The sequence below is a fragment of the Oryza glaberrima genome, chromosome 1 (genome assembly GCF_000147395.1).
Source record: "Oryza glaberrima chromosome 1, OglaRS2, whole genome shotgun sequence".
NCBI lineage: Eukaryota > Viridiplantae > Streptophyta > Magnoliopsida > Poales > Poaceae > Oryza > Oryza glaberrima.
Genome location: NC_068326.1, coordinates 7,532,143 through 7,551,034, shown reverse-complemented (window position 1 = coordinate 7,551,034; position 18,892 = coordinate 7,532,143). Strand labels below are relative to the sequence as shown.

Genomic DNA, 18,892 nt, shown 5'->3' with positions numbered 1-18,892 from the left:
TAGCGCGCGTAACCGCTCTAGTAACTTTAAAGCATCTCAGTCATATGAAAAAGGCAGACACGGTAGAACAAAATTAGTTCAGAATTTGTACATGAGCATATATGAACTTTGCACTAATTAGTTACTACTTCCTCCGTTTCACAAAATCATTCTAGCATTTTCAACATTCATATTGATGTTAATAAATCTAGACATATACCAATATAAATGTGGGAAATGCTAAAATGACTTATATCGTGAAACAGAGGGAAGGGAGTACATTTTTTTCTGGACAATCACAACTATCATGAAAGACCATCTGTTTGCAAATCTTGCAAAGCCGTGGTGTTCCTTCCCTACCACTCTGCTTCTTTACCAGTATTATCATCCTTGCGTCTTGTTCTTCTGCTTCTCCCACTCTGCTTATTTATTGATTCAATCTGCCAGAAATAAAAGAAGATATGAATGAGTACTATCTAATCTAATCACTTCAGACACAGCAACATGGAGCAGCCGCACGCCAACGCCATCTATCTTGCAATTGGTTAGACCTAATCAGCCAGTAGGAAAAGTATGAATGGGAAGGACTTGATAATACCGTGGCATCTCTGGGGCGTATCGATGAATGGAAGAATCTGAGGAGAAGAACAGCCGTGAGCCCGTGAGCAGTCCCCTTCGCGTCTCTGAAATTTTGCCGTAATTGATGGTGTCAGCCCAAGATGCAGTACCAGAGGAGGTGTTTTGCAAAATTGAAGTGGCGGAGGCGGGCGGGTATTCATAAAATCGCCACGCTTGGAGAGTTGGCCGTGGGATGTGGATCGAATGGCTCCAGATGCATGTGTATATGAGTGCAGCTAAACCCGGGTGTATGTAGGATACGTTCAAAAAAAAAATAAATTTTAAAACTAAATTTAAAGTTTATTTGGTGGTTTTCTTATCATAGTTTATTTTACAATATTTACTTTTAAATCATTAAGGGCACGTATATAGAATTATTTGTTAGTTGCTAATAAGTGCTTCCAATAAACATAAGCATAAACGAAAAAAATGAGGCTCTCATGAGCACCATCTGTTTTTCGTGAAAAACAGGAAATATGCATGTAAGATCTTTAAATTTGCCTTGTTCGTTTTCGCATAACACTACTTAAAAGGGATTTTTGGCAAGCCCCTCACGATTACTTTTCTAGGCAGATAAACATGTGAAAGACCTGTTTTATGATTATCAGGGTAAGGATTAAAGATCCGTCTATATAAACATAGTAACATGGACGACCCGTGACACCAGTCGCCCATAACAACACGATACACATAGGTAATTTATTCGAGGTGCTGACAAAAAGAAATATATATTTACATGGGTGGCGCATCTTAGATGGCCGCCCATATAAACTTTATTATTCAGGCGTCGTACTGCTAGTGTTCGTTTGTGGTGTTGTCGTTTCGTCTTTCTCCCATCATTACTTCAAGTTTTCAACTACGGTGGTGTTTGATATAGATCAAGATGAAAATGAAGTCAAACTCACAAAAAACAGAAAGCCATTAGGGTATGATTAATTGAATTTTAATTATTAAAAACTTAAAAATAAATTTATTTGATATGTTTAAAGCAACATCTATTACCATCGGTTTTCGCGTGAACTCCTATCACTTCCTCCTCGAAAGATGAACCATTGGATCACAGTCATATCCTTCACTACCTTGACGCGACTCCTTAGTTCTCACGACATGACTATTTTTCTACAAATAGTGTGTAATGTGAGTTTTCTCAACTTTTGAGTTCTACCATCATGTCTCAAATATATAAGTTTTTTTATCTATTATACAAATGTTACATCCATGTAAGCAAAACTTTATTGATTTTTTTATATAGATGGTTAATAGTGTAGTTCTATGAAACCTTAGATTCATAATACTTAGGGTTATGTATCATGTGATAAAATTTCTGTGGTTTTTGCAACTTGTACCAAAATAATAATAGGAGTACACCCTATGTCCCACTATAAGCACATTTTTTGGAGTGAGAGAAAAATAAGAGGGAGAAAAAAATTACCCACGCACCCTTATTAAATACCCCTCGTCCCAAAAAGAATTAGCTATGAACTTAAATATATGCGTGTCTAAATTCATTGCTAGAATTCGTTTTTTTCTTGGGACGGGGTAGAAAAAGATAGTAGTAGTACAAGCGGGAGACTATTTGAGAGCAAGATGAAACAGAATTTAAATAATAAGTAAGACAATATGATAAAATTACACTTATTTTAGGATAACAATTAATTCTAAGAGTCACGCTAGGAGAGTTGCAATGGGACGGAGGGAGTATGATTTTATAAAATTTATTTATTTTTTTAAAAAAATACTACACAAGGGAAATCTCAGCGTCCAATCATTACGCGATCCATCTCCCGTCTCCCCGTCCTCTCTTCGTCTAGTGTCAACTCCTCTCCTCTCCTCTCCTCACGAGTTCGCGCACCGCCTCCGCCGATCTCCATCTCCGCCGCCGTCCTGCTGCTTCCGCCGCATCACATCCCGGTGAGCATCCTATCCGTCACGCTCACGCGCATCCTCTCTCTTAGCGCGTAAGAGCAAGTTCAATAATATAGCCAACTACTAGCTCCAATTCATCTATAGCCAATCTAATAGCTCATTCATACAATAGTTACATACTACACTATTAATATCTAGTCCCACCTGTCATAGACACACTGCGTCTTGGAGTCCGTGCTACAGCTGGCTACAAATCTGTAGCCCGCTGCTCTTCTCTTTCCTGATTTATCTTCTTAAAATATGTTTGCAGCTGGCTTATAGCCTGCTATTGTACCTGCTCTAAAAGAAAAGAAATCTCCCGTCTCGTTCTCGTTACTGTCTCCTCCGCTCCTCTCCTTGCGCCGCCGCCAAGACGAACAGGGGGAGGCCCGGGCGGCGATCTCCATCTGGCGAGCAGAGCAGAGCAGCGGAGGGGAGGGGATCCTGGTGAGCATCCGCGATTCATCTCTCTCTCTCTCTCTCTCTCCCCCACCCCACCGGGACTGGAATTTGCCTGCGTTCGTGAACCCTACTAGCTTCTCTTCTAGATCTGGAAGTAGCTCTTCTCCTCCTCCTTAATTTGATAGCCTTAAACCTCTCTTAATTCAAGTAATAACAGTTTGTTTGTTCACCCAAAAGTTTCCCAAGTTGGATCCGCCCCTGTCCAGCACCCCACCGTCGAGTCCGAGCGACTAATAGTGTTTTTCGGTGATCGACTGATTTTTATAGGCTGTCCGTAGTGGAGCCCGGGCAGCCACCCGACCTGCCTGGGAGCTGTCTCCGCCCTTGTTCTTAGTGTAATTCCCTGGCATTCAGATTCAGGGCCAGTCTAGTGATATTTTGTCTTCGATATTTGTGGAGCAGGTAGAGTGGTCAGCATGCCCCTTTCTCGTTGCTTCTTATTAGTTGGCTATGGATGAAGATGTAAACATTTAAGGCCTGGTTTAGTTTCCAACTTTTTCTTCAAACTTCCAACTTTTCCATCACATCAAAACTTTCCTACACACACAAACTTCCAACTTTTCCGTCAGATCGTTCCAATTTCAATCAAACTTCCAATTTTGGCGTGAACTAAACACACCCTTAACTTGTTCTATAGGGCACAAAGGATACAGGGGTGATTAAATTACTCTGTAATTTCCATATCTAGCATTAGTGTAAGTACAGTTGGCATTTTGGCCCAAGACCTATTAACAGTTGTTGAGATTCAGCAATGCCAAGTGCCAACTAAAGGAAGCTATCAAATTGACTATCCTAATGGATCAACTAATACTCAGTTTCATTTAGCCTGTAGGTAAAATTGTAAAAGGCTAGGAACAGACTAATAATTTGTTATCAATATTACTTCCCTAATCATCATCATGTTTAAAAAGCACCAGTTATTTGAAGATGCTGATTGCTGAGTTGAACTGAATTGACATTGGGCAATTTTCCTCAGCCTCTGGCTCATTTTTGTCTTGACATTCTGTTCCCCAAGAAATCATGCCTTAGATATGTTTTTTTATGCTGTCGGCATCTTTTATCATGTGAATTTTGACAATAGTACTTCTCGTTTCTAGCATCATGTCGGATATGAAGGACACCAATGCTGCTGGACCTGAAACTGTTGGTAATCCTGACCCTATGGACCAAACTGAAGATAACTCCATGCCCTCAGCTCAAGAACAGGTCATTTCCTTGGCTAGATCTTATGATATAGTCATTTCATTGTTACCCCTATGCCCTTGTAAGTGCAACGTATAGCAACATTACTCTAAATAACTGGCATGGCCAATTTTGTTAAACACACCATCTACTCCTTTCTGTAGGAATTAGCAATCAAGAAGAAATTTGGAGGACTAATGCCAAAAAAACCACCACTCATCTCGAAGGTAATGAGTCTGCCTAGCCTTATTTCTATGTGCAAAGACATCAGCAGTTATTAGTGATTAAATTTCTCTCTGTAATTGAAGGATCATGAACGGGCCTATTTTGATTCTGCTGACTGGGCTCTGGGAAAGGTATCACTTCTTTCTGTGGCATCAATTTTATTCTGGGTGCTAATTACCTGAGTTCCACATTCAACCATGCTGATATTGATATTCTGACATTTGGCTCTGCAGTCTGGACAGCAAGGCGCTGCGAAACCCAAAGGACCTCTTGAGGCACTTAGGCCAAAGTTGCAGGTATTCTCTTTATACATGTCCATATTTAGCACCTGAAATGAGCATGTTGTTTGCTCAAATTCAGCTCCTCTGACTTCCAAACTTCTACACTATTTTCAAATTTCAAAACAAAGTAATTGCCATCACATTGCTCTTATTTCAGCCAACACGACAACAGCAGCAGCGTTCCAGGCGCTTGATTAACACCTCATCAGAAAACGAGGGTATGCTTTCGTGGTTGGTTTTGCCAAATGGCCTCAGAAAACACTTGTGTATAAGTTATGTAACTTCGCTAACCATCTATTCACAACATGCAGATGGAGACGGTGCTGGTGCTGAGGATATGAACATCAACTGACCTGCTCAGGGAGTGTTCTGTTGGGAACCTCATGATTCAAAGCAGCTCATTGTTCGTGGATCGCAGGGAAGGATATGATGTCTTTGATGTTTCCATAGATATGAAAAGAAATGTTGTATTTTTCAAAGACCGATGTTAATTCATCGCACTGCTTACCTATATCTGTGCCAAATTTCAGCATAGACTAAACCATTGTTTGCATACGGCGTTGCACTCCAGTCGTGCTACGGCCTATTTGTCAATGGATATTTTTAAACAAGTTTGTATTGTACAAAACAGTGGCAAATCTACAGTGTTCTAGATGGGATCATCCCATGCTTTCAGAAAACAATTGGATATCAACGCAAATACTTGCTGAAAACATGCAGTTGCCTTCAGGGCAGCATGTGATTGAAAATAAAAGGTGACTTGTGATGAACTCGAACTGATCCATCAATTGACAAAGGAAAAGGAAAAGCTGAAATCGTCTTTCAGGGTCAATAATTATATGAGCACGTATCTGTGACGTTCGTGTGATTGCCAAGGCATCATATATGAGCCTCGAAAAATAATTGCATTTGAAATCATCAGAGGCTGTGATCAACAGGTTGGGAGGCAGGAGCTTAATTAGTCGATGGTACATTGGTACTTGTTGACCAAACCCTTAATATTTTATTTGGAGAAAGTGCAAATGTATGCAGGAGTAGTACAAGAATATATTTTTAGTTTAAGACCAAGGAATATTGCAATTTTTTTTTAAATCCAGATCCATTAGGGATAAACGGACGGAAACCACCTCTACCGTCTCTGTTTTTTTTAAAAAAAAAAATCGAAAATCCCGGATAGAAAAACAGAATTGGATATTATCATAATGAATACGGTAACAAATATTTATCAGAATATAAAACCCCTCGAACTGAACTTCTCGAATCCATGAAGAGATGCATCTCGTTATTTTTTAAAAAATAATAATTCGACACTTCTAATTTTTATCAGTTCTAATAATAATACAACTAGTTTACGCTTCACTTCCTAGAATAACGAGAAGTATCTAGAATGACTTACATCGTGAAACGGAGTAAGTAACTATTATTAGTATGGCATGGCCTAGTAAAAATAGTAATTAGGCAAAACAAAAACATATCTAAAGCACCGCAATAGAAAAAAAAAATATCTCCACTCAGCTAACCACCTCAGTAGAAATCTGAATAGTAGAGAAGGCCAAATCTAAGCAGCTATATATATGAGAAGTTTTCATTTCAAAAAGGTTCCTATCGATTTTGGTTTCCGACAGACAGTACTCTCTTACCATATTTGTTTCCGAGAAAAAAAATCTGAATTAATTTCCGTTTCTAGAAATTTCCAAAAAAAATTCTGACCGATACTTTTCGTTTCCAAAGACACATACAGAAACCAAAAACTTTCCAAACTATTTTCATTCCTACAGTCCAATGTAAAGCTAGCAACAGCTGATTATTTGTGCGCTATTCTGCTGATTAAAACATGTGTTATAGCATGTCTTCTGGGTTGGGCTGGGCCCGGCCGGGATATAACCAAAACAAGCCCCGATGGTTGCATTCCTCATAATTTGGACCAGTTTCGGGGAGGAAAATAGCAGATTTCCTAATTAGCACGTACGCGCTAACAACGCGCGTTTCTGGCCCATGGTCGCATTCGGCCCACCCCTCGCGCAGCCCATCTGTTCCTTTTCCCTTTTTTCTCGCTCGATTTTTTTGCGCCGCAGGGAGAGGCAAATCCGTGAAACGTTTTGAATAGTAACTCACCCTACCAACGGAAAAGCTAACGCACGCGCGCGCCGGCGGCGCGCGCCTCCTCTTTTTCCCCACTTTAGCGATTTCTCCGTTTTTTCCCACTTTTTTCTGATTATTTTTTTAATCTTTTAGCATGTTTTGAGTTTGAAAGTTTTTAAATTTTGAGTTGAAAATTTTCAAATCAGAACTTGAAAGTTTTCAAATCTCGATTTGAAAATTTTTAATTTTTTTCAAATCTTGATTTGAAAGTTTTCGAATCTCAAGTTGAAAGTTTTCAAATCTTGAGTTGAAAGTTTTCATATCTCAAATTAAAAGTTTTCAAATTTTTCAAATCTAGATTTTAAAGTTTTCGAATCTCGATTCTCGAGTTGAAAGTTTTCGAATCTGAGTTGAAAATTTTCAAATCTTAAGTTGAAAGTTTTTAAATCTGAGTTGAAAGTTTTTAAATCTGAGTTGAAAGTTTTCGAATTTTGATTCTCGAGTTGAAAGTTGTCAAAATCTCGAGTTGAAAGTTTTTAAATCTCGAGTTAAAAGTTTTCAAATCTGAGTTGAAAGTTTTCAAACCCTAGTTGAAAGTTTTCAAATTTTGACTTTAAAGATTCAAATTTTGAGTTGAAAGTTTTTTTAAATCTAGATTGAAAGTTTTCAAATTTGAGTTGAAAGTTTTCAAAAAATCTTGATTTGAAAGTTTTCAAATCCACATTTAAAGTTTCAAATTTCAACATGAAAGTTTTCAAATGTTGATTGAATTATTTTTTTAAAAGAAATACTACTACTAAAATTATACTTAGAACTAATTAGTGTCATTAATTCTAAACACTAAGCAGGATGGGGCGCGCGCGAGCAAGCCAGCCGGCGCACACGCGCCTATTAGGAGCCCCCGGAAAGTAAAAAGAGATGTATGATATTTACTTTTGCATTGTTCGTTTCCTCTTTTTTTTCACAATAAGCCATGGTTGATTTTTTGTCCAGTTATGAAACACATCGAGTGTGACAGACTGAAATTGTGATGAAATAATAATCAGAGAGGCAGATGATGCTCCATGCAAACAACTCATCAAATCATAGCAACCCAACCCAATTACCCAAGTATCTGTCGACGGGCTCCTTCATTCATTGTCCTGTTCTAGGGCCATCAGTCCTTGCTATAGGAGACTTGCATCAATCAAGGTTAGGTTAAGAAAGGATTTTTCTTTGAGTAGGTAGGATGTTGGATTGTTATCTTGATGTCCAATCTAGTCTAGTTTTTTTTTCTTCCATAAAGATTTAAGTATTTCCCTTTCGCTTTCGCGTTAGGTCTGAGACTGAGAGCTCTACTTGGCTGATCATATCCCCTTCTGTTCCAGCAGATTAATTTACAATAATTGGGCCATACAAAATAATGAACCAATAAAAAGGGGATTTGAGAATTTGCAACTCCATTAGTTAATTGCAATCTAAGATTTGCCACTCATGTGTCTATGACGTGTATGACCAGGATCCATAATGTCATAGAAACATGTTGGATGGCAAATCCTAAAGCATCTTATTAGGGATGGGCATATCTTCAAATTTCTCAATAAAAAGTGGTAAAGCCTCCTACTTTTCTTCATTTACACTATATCGCACAAGTGCTCTTTCTTTAACATACAACCATACTAAACTTTGGCTCTCCTGCAGAGAGAAAGAGTTCTTTTCCTCGTGTGAGATCAAAGAAGCTTGTGCTATGCAAAATTTTAGATAATGAAAGTGATAACTTGCAATGTCTGCACCAATTAAACATGCACACAACCATACATGTCATGCAAAATGGTAGGAACTGAAGTGAGCGAACATATATCCTATGCACACAAATTTCCCGTGCACATGCACACCAACTACCAAATATCACAGAAAATTTTAGAAAAAAATCTAACATGTACTCTTAATAGTATTACACATATCTACAAAGTTTTATATTCAAATTCATTATATTTTAGCTGTAACAAAAAATGAAAAATATAATAGTTTTAAGAATAAAAATATGTCAGAATTTTGTCTTTTTTGTTATGATTAAATTATAATAAATTTAAACATGAAATTTCACAAATAGATGTACTACTATTGAAATGATGTGTCCAATTTTTTCTAGAATTTTTTAGTATTTGCTAGTTTGTGTGCACGAAAATCTTGTGTGTACAGGATATGTTCTCTTCTAGTGAACTTCGGTTAGCTCAGATAGGCCTTATCTTTCAACAGGAATACAATATGCATTTTCTAGTAGGAGCATATGCATTAGGCGTCAGGAGAGGACAGAGACAGAAAGAAAGAAGATTAGTGACATGTGAGCTAACAGTGTCTCATGGAGAGCCATTTCTCTCCAACCATTGAGGTGAAGTGGAAACTAGAGGGCGTTGCATAGCTCTTTCTGCAGCACGGGTGCCTCTACCAAGCAAGAAAACCAGAGCTTTCCGTAAAGAACAGAAGAGAAAAACCTCGGTTTCGTCACATCATGTGACTAGTGACGATGGGCATTCTGGATTTCTGGCAAAGGATTAACTGATCAGTCTAATCGCAAAGACTAGCAGAGTGATAATCCGCATTAAGCACTCCTCTCTTAAGTACCCTCTTCTTCCAATAAAAAAAACTAAATTCTGACTACTTCCTCCATCCTAAAATAAACCAGCCTCATAAAGAATGGGGTACATTCTAGCACTACTAGCATGTATACGAGGTTGGTTTATTTTGAAATGGAGAGAGTATACATCTGTTATAAGTTGGTTTTATTTATGGGACGAAGAGAGTACTATAGGAAGAAATAATCTCGTTTTGATTTCCATGGTACCCCATTTCTATCCTCTCTAGATTAACCATGCTTCATATATACTCCGATCCCCCGTCCCATAAAAACCAATCCAAAGACATGATGTGACGTTTTCTATTACTATTAATCTGGAAGGTTTTTTTTATTAATCTGGAAGGTTTTTTTTTTTAGACAGGAGAGTATGTCTTGACAAATAATTTACACGTCATGTAAATTTAAAATCCACTTCCTCCAAAGATTATAGCAATATTTAACTACGTATATGAATAAACAGTAAATAATCAAAAATATATATCATATATTGGGTTGTTATTTCTCCTTCTAATCATATTTATCTGACGACGGTAAATAATCACGTCTATCATGCCAATTTTTTAGGGTGAATAGCTAATATGGTCCCTGAAGTTTTTTTCGGGCTCAGTTTAGTCCTTGAGGTTTCAAATCGTCCAAAGCTCCAAATTAATCATTTGGGTTAATATAGTCCTTGGACCCAGAAAAAGTGCCACGTGAGCATACCAAGTCATCCTCGCATGGAGCGGTATGAATGAAATAATTATTCTACCTTTATATACCATATAGAAAAGAAAGAAAAAAAAAACAAATGTTTCACACGTGTATGATCGTTTTAGAATTGTCACTTATGATTGCTGCAACCAAGCACTGATCGTATAAATTCCTTTCTCCACAACAATGTTGGGCCTGGGCTGGCCCGTTATTTTTTCTGTCTGTGTCTTTTCTTTCTTTTTTATATGGTATATAAGGTAGAATGGTCATTTTATTCATACCACTGCATGAGAGGATGACTTAGCATGCTCATGTGGCATTTTTTATAGGTCCAAGGACTATATTACCCTAAATAATTAATTTGGAGGATTTGTTTCGACGATTTGAAATATTAAGAACTAAATTGAGCCCGAAGCGAAACGTTAGAGACCCTATCTATTCACCCAATTTTTTACATGAGAAAATGGTTGCCATTGTTCTTTATAACAATGGCTGATTGATTATTTTTCCATGCATGAAGTTAATCCCGCGGTAAGCAGTCAAATAATCTACTGCCCATCACCAACCCTAAATCTACACACTTTGCTTGACATGAAATCAAGTACACTTGCAAAGCACACACACCAGCAGCCAGTCAGCCTCCTTGACCCACACACACTCTCACCCACTCACAGCTGATGATCATCAATCACTCCGGTAATTAATCACCAGCCTAATCTTTTCTCCTCGTCTCACCCCCTCCCCAGCTATAAGTAGCACCGGGTTCTTCCTCTCTGATTGCTCAACGACAAGTGGTCAACACACATCAATCAATTAACCATCGGCGAGCAGAAGAAGAGCAGAGGCGCAGCTAGCAGGCGAGAGAGATCAGCGAGCAGGATGGCTGGGGCTGCAGGGTCGTCGTGGTCCTCTCTGCTCCTCGGAGCGGTGGCGGTGGCGCTCGCCGTCGCCGCAGCGCCGTCGCTCGCCGGCGACCCGGACTACCTCCAGGACATCTGCGTCGCCGACCTCAACTCCGGTTAGTATGATCTGTCCACGTTCTTGGCAAGATCTTAATTTGGGGTGTGTGTGTGTGTGTGTGTTGGGGTGTGTGTGTGTGTTTTGGCAAGATCTTAATTTGGAAGCAGGGTTTCCCAAACCGCTGAGGCCAGGGTTACCGCGCCCCGACGGTAAGCACGGTTACCGCGCGGTAGGTTACCGTGAAAAACCGTACTAAATCATGCAAAATTTATCAAAAATTTAAATTTTTTTTAAAATTTATTTAAATTTAAGAAGGTTACTGTAATATTTCTATTACCGTACCCCGGGGTTTCCCAAACCGTCGAGGCCAGGGTTACTGCGCCCCGATGGTAAACACAGTAACCGCGGTAACTGTGAAAAACGATACTAAATCATTTAAAATTTATCAAAAATTTAAATTAATTTTTAAATTTATTTAAATTTAAGAAGATTACCGTAATATTTCTATTACCGTACCCTGCGGCAAGGGCAGTAACCGCGGTACAGTAATGTAAACCCTGATGGGAAGATCACCGATCGACTGCTGCTTAGCCTGCTTATGCATGGGCTTTGCGAACTGGAGCTGCCTGACGATGGTTCAGATTAAGGCTAGAGATATGCTACATTATTGCTACTCAGCGTTTAATTACTTTCTTTTTTTTGAAAAAAATAATGTTTTTATGAAAAAAGAGAGTAAGGATCTTTTTTTAAGAAAATAAAGAGAATCGAAGCTCGCCATCGATGGGTAGAATGTCTGTATACAGCGTGCTAGTACTACGATTTTGTCATGTCTTGCGTAGGCTAGACTCCACGCACGTTTCGTAGTTATTGCTGAATCCAACGCCAACTCATTTTCATGGACGGATGGTGTACTATATATTGCATTTCCATTTCAGACTCATTTTCTTCTTAAATTAAAAATATAATTTATCACCTATATATGCGTTTTCTTGCCTCTCCTTGTAGATCCTGCAAACAATTGGTCGATTGGATACAATTAAGATTGATGTAGTCCATCCAGAAACTAGTTTATTAGAGTTCTTTCAAAAGAAAAAGGAATACTAGCTACTAGTTATTAGAGCATATTAGGGGTAGCCATCAGTCCATCCATAATCTGCCAATTTATTGTTAGTGCATCTGCTAAAGGCGTCAATGGACCCTGCCTACTGAACACGGAACCGTACAGACCATGTGCCCAAACTGCGTTCGTTTGTGTGAGATAGGGTGAGAAAACACTTCATTTTCCACGTGCACGCTTCCCAAACTACTAAACGATGTATTTTTTACAAAAATTTTCTATAGTAAAGTTGCTTTAAAAAATCATATTAATCTATTTTTAAAATTTAAAATAGTTTATACTCAATACGCTAATGGTTTTGTGCCGTGTGTTTTAAAACAAAACAAAACGAAGCCTCGCTAATTCTTACCATTTTTTTTTCACAATGACAATAAACTAAACAAGCCCTAAAATGTAATCGCAACCGCTTGATATTAGGATTAGCGGTTTTTTTGAGTTAGTATGAATCAATAAATCGTAAAATGAACGTAACCGGTTAGGTTTATTTTAATGATGATTTTATTAATCTCAAAATATACCAACTCAGTTTTTTGGATGTGCTCATAGGGGATAGGTTGTATGCATATGTGCGCGCACGTTCATAGGAGATAAGCATACGCGCGTTGTGAGCAGGGTTTACAAAATTGACGGTAATCATGCTTATCGCCGACGATAAATGTAAAACCGCGGTAATCCTATTAAATCTAAATAAATTTAAAAATAGTGAGAATTTTGATAAATTTTATACGGCTATCGCGGTTACCACGCGGTAACCGTGCTTACCATTGGGGTGCGGTAATCCCATCTCCGACGGTAAAGGAAAACCTTATAGTTGTGAGTGCTTACATTTGTATTGTGTTGAAAAAAATCTGTGCGAATTGACAAATTGCTCGGTAAATCGGCCCAGTCCAAAAGAAAAAACTCAAACCAAAAAATCCAAATCTCAGTAAAATTCTTTTGACCAACAAGTTTTACCGGTTTTTCTCTGTAACGTAACGGGATTATCATCAATAACAGAGGTGAAGGTGAACGGGTTCCCGTGCAAGGCGAACGCGACGGCGGACGACTTCTTCTCCGGCGTGCTCGCCAGCCCCGGCGCCGCCGCCAACACCACCACCGGCGCCGTGGTCACCGGCGCCAACGTCGAGAAGGTCCCGGGGCTCAACACCCTGGGCGTCTCCCTCGCCCGCATCGACTACGCCCCCGGCGGCCTCAACCCGCCGCACACCCACCCGCGCGCCACCGAGGTCGTCTTCGTCCTCTACGGCGAGCTTGACGTCGGCTTCGTCACCACCGCCAACAAGCTCCTCTCCCGCACCATCTCCCAGGGCGACGTCTTCGTCTTCCCCCGCGGCCTCGTCCACTTCCAGAGGAACACCGGCGGCAAGCCCGCCGCCGTCGTCTCCGCCTTCAACAGCCAGCTCCCCGGCACGCAGTCCATCGCCGCCACGCTCTTCGCCGCCTCGCCGGCGGTGCCCGACGCCGTCCTCGCCAAGGCCTTCCAGATCGACGACGAGGAGGTGGACAAGATCAAGGCCAAGTTTGCCCCCAAGAAGACCTAGAAGATAGTATAAGACTATAAGACGACGTATACATTGGAGAGATTTGAGGTTTTAAACTTATCTTAAAATTTGAATTGATTTGTCTGTGATTTGATGATTAACTATATGTACTTGTCGATGATATAATGCCATCTTGATGACACTTATTTGTGTAAGAGCGACATGCAAAATGTAGTAGTAATAGAGAAGTTTCTTGTAATAAGTTGCTGGGGAGAACGATGATGATTTGTTAATGATTAGTACAATCATTTTGGCTGGAAGATGAGGAAGATTCTATCTGTGAACCATATGAAATGCTTTACTTTTCCCTGTTTAGTCCAGCTCAGCTTGATTCGATCATTGCATAGTTGATTAATTTCATGGCTGTCTACTGCTCCTGCAACACTGGAATGTCCGAGGATCACAGCAGAATCCTTATCTTCAGGAAATGATTGAAGTAAAACGTGTCTTCCAGTTACAATGTTTTTTTTCTAATTACTTGAGGATAACTGAAGTAGTCTGGAGAATCGACATGACAAGTATCTCAGTTGCAGGCTTGCTGCACGTCTGAACTTCTAGGTTGCTGTAATTGCAACCCCAGTAAGCTGAATGAGCATGTGAACCTGCATTTGTTAGCAAAGGTATGTAACATTTGCTTAGCAAAACAAAAAAGAAAAGGATAGTGCTTATATAAATTTCAGATATGGATGTTCTTCAGACAGGGGAGAAGACAAAACGAACATTTCACAATGTCTGTAACAGTAGTTCTTAAACTCTGAACTTGCACTTCTGTTTTAGATATGGCATTATGCACATTTTCCAAAGAATCGGAAGGATGCATTACTGAATCCTGAGCTTTCAAAAGACCAATTTGGCCAAAAATAAAATGACAGCAGGGGTCACGGACTGAAACTCTGCTCGTCTGAAACTGTACAATTCCTAAAATCAGCCTCCCGTGATGAGCACCGGTGAAACTCCCTTCCAAGAAACAACCACCTGGCCGTGACATCGATCATACTCTAAAAACCACATCATGGTTCACAAGAAGGATTAATCATGTCACGTCAGGAAGATTCATCAGTTGATCATCTACTGATTAATTTCCTCCCATATGCCGTCCTGTGTAGGATTATTAGCTACTTCCTCCGTTTCACAATGTAAGTCATTCTAGCATTTCCCACATTCATATTGATACTAATGAATCTAGACATATATATTTATCCAGATTCATTAGCATCAATATGAATGTGGGAAATGCTAGAATGACTTACATTATGGAACTGAGAGAATAAGAGAATGTGACCATGCGTGATGATCCACGACGAGTTGACGACAACCATGATTGATCGAAAGAAAACGGAGAGGTCCACATGCACGCGTATCGCGCGTGATCTCTCGTCGTCAACCCGTCGGCTCGCTGGACGTTTGCTTGCTTATAAGTAGCAGGAGAAGAAATGCTAGTTGGTCTTCAGGTCAAGTTTCAGCAGCGAGATGGAGAAGAAGCTGTTGGTCGTCTTGTTCCTGAGCCTGTGCTGCTCGCCTCGGCTCCGCGGCGAGGCGGCGCAGCAGTGGACGTCGGCCACCGCCACGTTCTACGGCGGCAGCGACGCGTCCGGCACCATGGGTAACCTGGACGAACACCTCGACTGCATCGCTTAGCAAATGCAGCACGCATCGCTTAGCAAATGCAGCACGCATCGCTTAGCTTAGCTGCTTTCTGTGTTGTGCGACGCAGGTGGCTCGTGCGGGTACGGCAACATGTACAGCGCCGGGTACGGGACGAACACGACGGCGCTGAGCTCGGCGCTGTACGGCGACGGCGCGTCGTGCGGCGCGTGCTACCTCGTCACCTGCGACGCCTCGGCGACGCGGTGGTGCAAGAACGGCACGTCGGTGACGGTCACGGCGACCAACTACTGCCCGCCCAACTACAGCGAGTCCGGCGACGCCGGCGGGTGGTGCAACCCGCCGCGGCGCCACTTCGACATGTCGCAGCCGGCGTGGGAGGCGATCGCCGTGTACAGCGCCGGCATCGTCCCCGTCAGGTACGCGCGGACGCCGTGCAGGCGCGGCGGCGGCATCCGGTTCGGCATCGCCGGGCACGACTACTACGAGCTGGTGCTCGTCACCAACGTCGCCGGCAGCGGCGCCGTGGCGGCGGCGTGGGTGAAGGGCTCCGGGACGGAGTGGCTGTCGATGAGCCGGAGCTGGGGGGAGAACTGGCAGAGCAACGCGTACCTCACCGGCCAGGCGCTGTCGTTCAGGGTGCAGGCCGACGATGGCGGCGTCGTCACGGCGTACGACGTCGCTCCGGCGAACTGGCAGTTCGGGTCCACCTACCAATCCGACGTCAACTTCTCCTACTAGGCCTGTGAAGGAATTTTTTTCTTGGGCCAAATTGGGCTTAGTTCAGGTATACAAATTAGATGGGCCTCGCAACTCGGGAAATTACGCTTATTTCAAAGCCTGTATTTTAGTTTGGGCCGGACGGCAAGGTCGATCTTGATTTGCTCAAAGGAAAAAGTACATCTAAGATCCCTCATCTTGTCACCGAATTACAAAATCATCCATCAACCAAAAAACCGGATATATGTGATCCTTCAACTTACAAAACCAGGTCACTCCGGGTCCTTAGGTGGTATTGACCCCGGTTTTGTCCAACGTGACGGCTGAGTCTGCGTGGGACCCATGTGGCCCCCACGCGTCAGGGTGACCACGTCATTGTTAGGAAACGATAGGCGAACAAACGATAAAGAACAATAGATCAATCACAAAAGGCACGAGATTTAACGTGGAAAACCCTCCCAAAACAGGAGAGAAAAAAACCACGGGCGCCAGCCAGCAAAATATCTTCACTATATCTGAGGTGAGGTTTCATCGCCGTACGGCGGCTTACAAGAGGTATATATATAGTGGAACCCTAAAAGGGATGATGATCCGTACCGCGGGGGCTCCGCCCCAGCACCCCCAGGTGTCCCCAGGCGCACTGCCCAATGGGCCAGCTTCAGCCTTCGCTCCGCTACGGCAGAAGCTGGCCTTTATTAAGTGCAAATAAATTTGGATCACAACTCAACAAACTCCACCTTGAGACAAATTCCTTCTTGTAGCATGAATCAATCATTCACCCTGAACACAACAAAGACAAAAAAAAAACACTTTCGGCGCCAAATAGCCTCTCGGGCTAAACCACTATACCAACTAAGCTTGAGCAAAACTCAAACTTAGCAACAGGAACAGGCTTTGTCATCATATCAGCAGGATTATCATGAGTACTTATCTTGCATACCTTTAGCTTACCTTGCGCGACTACATCGCGAACATAATGGTACTTGATATCAATGTGCTTTGTCCTCTCATGAAACATCTGATCTTTGGTGAGACATATAGCACTTTGACTGTCACAAAACAAGTTAATGCAAGAATCAACTCCACAAAGCTCAGCAAACAATCCTTTCAGCCAAACTGATTCTTTACATGCTTCAGCAATAGCCATGTATTCTGCTTCAGTGGTAGACTGGGCAACAACAGGCTGTTTCAAGATTCCATAACTTATATCCTTTTACTCCTGAACCATAACCAAGAAATAGACACTTAATAGCTCTAGGCTCTAATTTTCCATTATCAACATGAGCATAAGCAGTGCATCCAAAAACTCTCAACTGTGAATAATCAGCAGGCATACCAGACCATACCTCAATAGGAGTTTTCTTATTAAGTGGGATAGAAGGCGACCTGTTGATCAAGTAGCAGGCGGTGTTAGCAGCCTCTGCCCAAAAACGCTTGTTCATGCAAGCGTTGGACAACATGCAACGAGCCTTGGAGATGATGGTTCTGTTCATGCGCTCAGCTACACCATTCTGCTTTGGAGTGTACGGGATGGTGTGATGCCTAACGATGCCTTCCTTCCTGCAATAATCATCAAAAGCATCCGAACAAAATTCACCACCATTGTCAGTGCGAAGTACTTTTACCTCCTTTTCAGTTTGCCTTTCTATCATAACTTTCTACTCCTTAAAAGCAGCAAATGTATCATCTTTATGTTTCAGGAAATAAGGCCACACTTTTCTAGAGTAATCATCAATAATGGTAAGCATATAACGAGCACCACCAAGAGAGGGCTTACGAGAAGGCCCCCACAAATCAGCATGTACATAATCAAGTATACCTTTGGTGCGATGAACTGAGGTATTGAATTTTACCCTCTTGTGCTTACCAAAAACACAGTGCTCACAGAACTTCATGTTACCCTGAGTGCAGCCATCCAGCAGGTTCCTCTTCATCAATTCTGCCATACCAAGTTCACTCATATGTCCAAGACGCATGTGCCACAGGTTAGTCTTACTAGGTTCATCTTTAGTAACAGCAGCAGCGGTAACAGAACCATGTAATGTACTTCCTCTAAGGACATATAAGTTTGCAGAATTCATATCACCAATCATGTAAACAAGAGAACCTTTCGATACCTTTATAACTCCACCTGAACCGGAGTATTTGTATCCTTCTGCATCAAGTGTGCTGAGAGAGATGAGATTTCTCGCCATCCCTGGTATGTGTCTCACATCTTTCAGCGTGCGTGTCATGCCATCATGAGTCTTGATCTGAACGGAGCCAATGCCCACGATCTCACGTGGGTTATCATCTCCCATGCGCACAATATCTCCATTCTGCACAGACTTGTAAGAACTAAACCAATCTCTGTTAATGCAGATATGAAACGAACATGCAGTATCAAGTATCCATTCATCATGACTAGCAACACAACCAGCAAAAACAACAAGACAATCTCCTGAATCAGAGTTTTCAGCACTGGTAACAACAGAGGCCTTACCATCAGATTTCCTTTTCTCCTTATTCTGCAGCTTCCAACATTCTTCAATGAAGTGATTTTTCTTTTTGCAATACTTACAGAACTTTTTACCTCTGGATTTAGAACGGCCTCTACTCTGACTCTTGTCACGATCATTGCTGTCGTTGTAGGTTCTCTGCTCAGATCTACCTCTGACCTGCAATGCTTCGCCCTTAGAGGACGACGCATCAGACTGAACCATACCTTTCATCTTCTCCCTATTTTGGAGCGCCTCATAAACTTCCGCTAGGGTTAGTTCATCACGGCTTAAAAGTATGGTGTCACGAAAATTTGCATATGAACTAGGCAGTGAGCATAACAGTAAAAGACCTAAATCTTCATCATCAAACTGTACCTCCATCGACACTAGGTCGGCAACGATCTCCTTGAAGACCGATATGTGGTTCA

The 18,892-nt window shown here is 41.5% G+C and overlaps 3 protein-coding genes across 3 annotated transcripts; all 3 read left to right on the top strand.

Moving 5' to 3' along the window:
• The first annotated feature begins 2,792 nt into the window (after nt 1-2,792).
• On the top strand, nt 2,793-5,422 carry LOC127764707 (uncharacterized). The gene is made up of 7 exons (XM_052289624.1): nt 2,793-2,949; nt 4,062-4,170; nt 4,311-4,373; nt 4,455-4,502; nt 4,605-4,667; nt 4,810-4,870; nt 4,964-5,422. The coding sequence occupies exons 2-7, from the start codon at nt 4,066-4,068 to the stop codon at nt 5,002-5,004; spliced, it is 381 nt and encodes a 126-aa protein (XP_052145584.1). The 5' UTR covers nt 2,793-2,949; nt 4,062-4,065; the 3' UTR covers nt 5,005-5,422.
• Nucleotides 5,423-10,808: 5,386 nt separating this feature from the next.
• LOC127782422 (germin-like protein 5-1) lies at nt 10,809-13,919 on the top strand. The gene is made up of 2 exons (XM_052309605.1): nt 10,809-11,059; nt 13,115-13,919. The coding sequence occupies exons 1-2, from the start codon at nt 10,921-10,923 to the stop codon at nt 13,657-13,659; spliced, it is 684 nt and encodes a 227-aa protein (XP_052165565.1). The 5' UTR covers nt 10,809-10,920; the 3' UTR covers nt 13,660-13,919.
• Nucleotides 13,920-15,116: 1,197 nt separating this feature from the next.
• LOC127782411 (expansin-A9) lies at nt 15,117-16,218 on the top strand. Its single transcript, XM_052309596.1, has 2 exons — nt 15,117-15,262; nt 15,374-16,218. Exons 1-2 carry the CDS (start codon nt 15,130-15,132, stop codon nt 16,003-16,005), a joined length of 765 nt encoding a protein of 254 aa, XP_052165556.1. The 5' UTR covers nt 15,117-15,129; the 3' UTR covers nt 16,006-16,218.
• The last annotated feature ends 2,674 nt before the right edge of the window (nt 16,219-18,892 follow it).

What these genes read in the sequence shown, in the direction of transcription:
- LOC127782422 (XM_052309605.1), top strand. Translation starts at nt 10,921, where the DNA reads ATGGCTGGGGCTGCAGGGTCGTCGTGGTCCTCTCTGCTCCTCGGAGCG. An exon ending in CGTCGCCGACCTCAACTCCG is followed by an intron (nt 11,060 to 13,114) that starts GTTAGTATGATC and finishes CATCAATAACAG; the next exon opens with AGGTGAAGGTGAACGGGTTC.
- LOC127764707 (XM_052289624.1), top strand. Translation starts at nt 4,066, where the DNA reads ATGTCGGATATGAAGGACACCAATGCTGCTGGACCTGAAACTGTTGGT. An exon ending in CTGACTGGGCTCTGGGAAAG is followed by an intron (nt 4,503 to 4,604) that starts GTATCACTTCTT and finishes TTGGCTCTGCAG; the next exon opens with TCTGGACAGCAAGGCGCTGC. An exon ending in CACCTCATCAGAAAACGAGG is followed by an intron (nt 4,871 to 4,963) that starts GTATGCTTTCGT and finishes CACAACATGCAG; the next exon opens with ATGGAGACGGTGCTGGTGCT.
- LOC127782411 (XM_052309596.1), top strand. Translation starts at nt 15,130, where the DNA reads ATGGAGAAGAAGCTGTTGGTCGTCTTGTTCCTGAGCCTGTGCTGCTCG. An exon ending in CGACGCGTCCGGCACCATGG is followed by an intron (nt 15,263 to 15,373) that starts GTAACCTGGACG and finishes TGTGCGACGCAG; the next exon opens with GTGGCTCGTGCGGGTACGGC.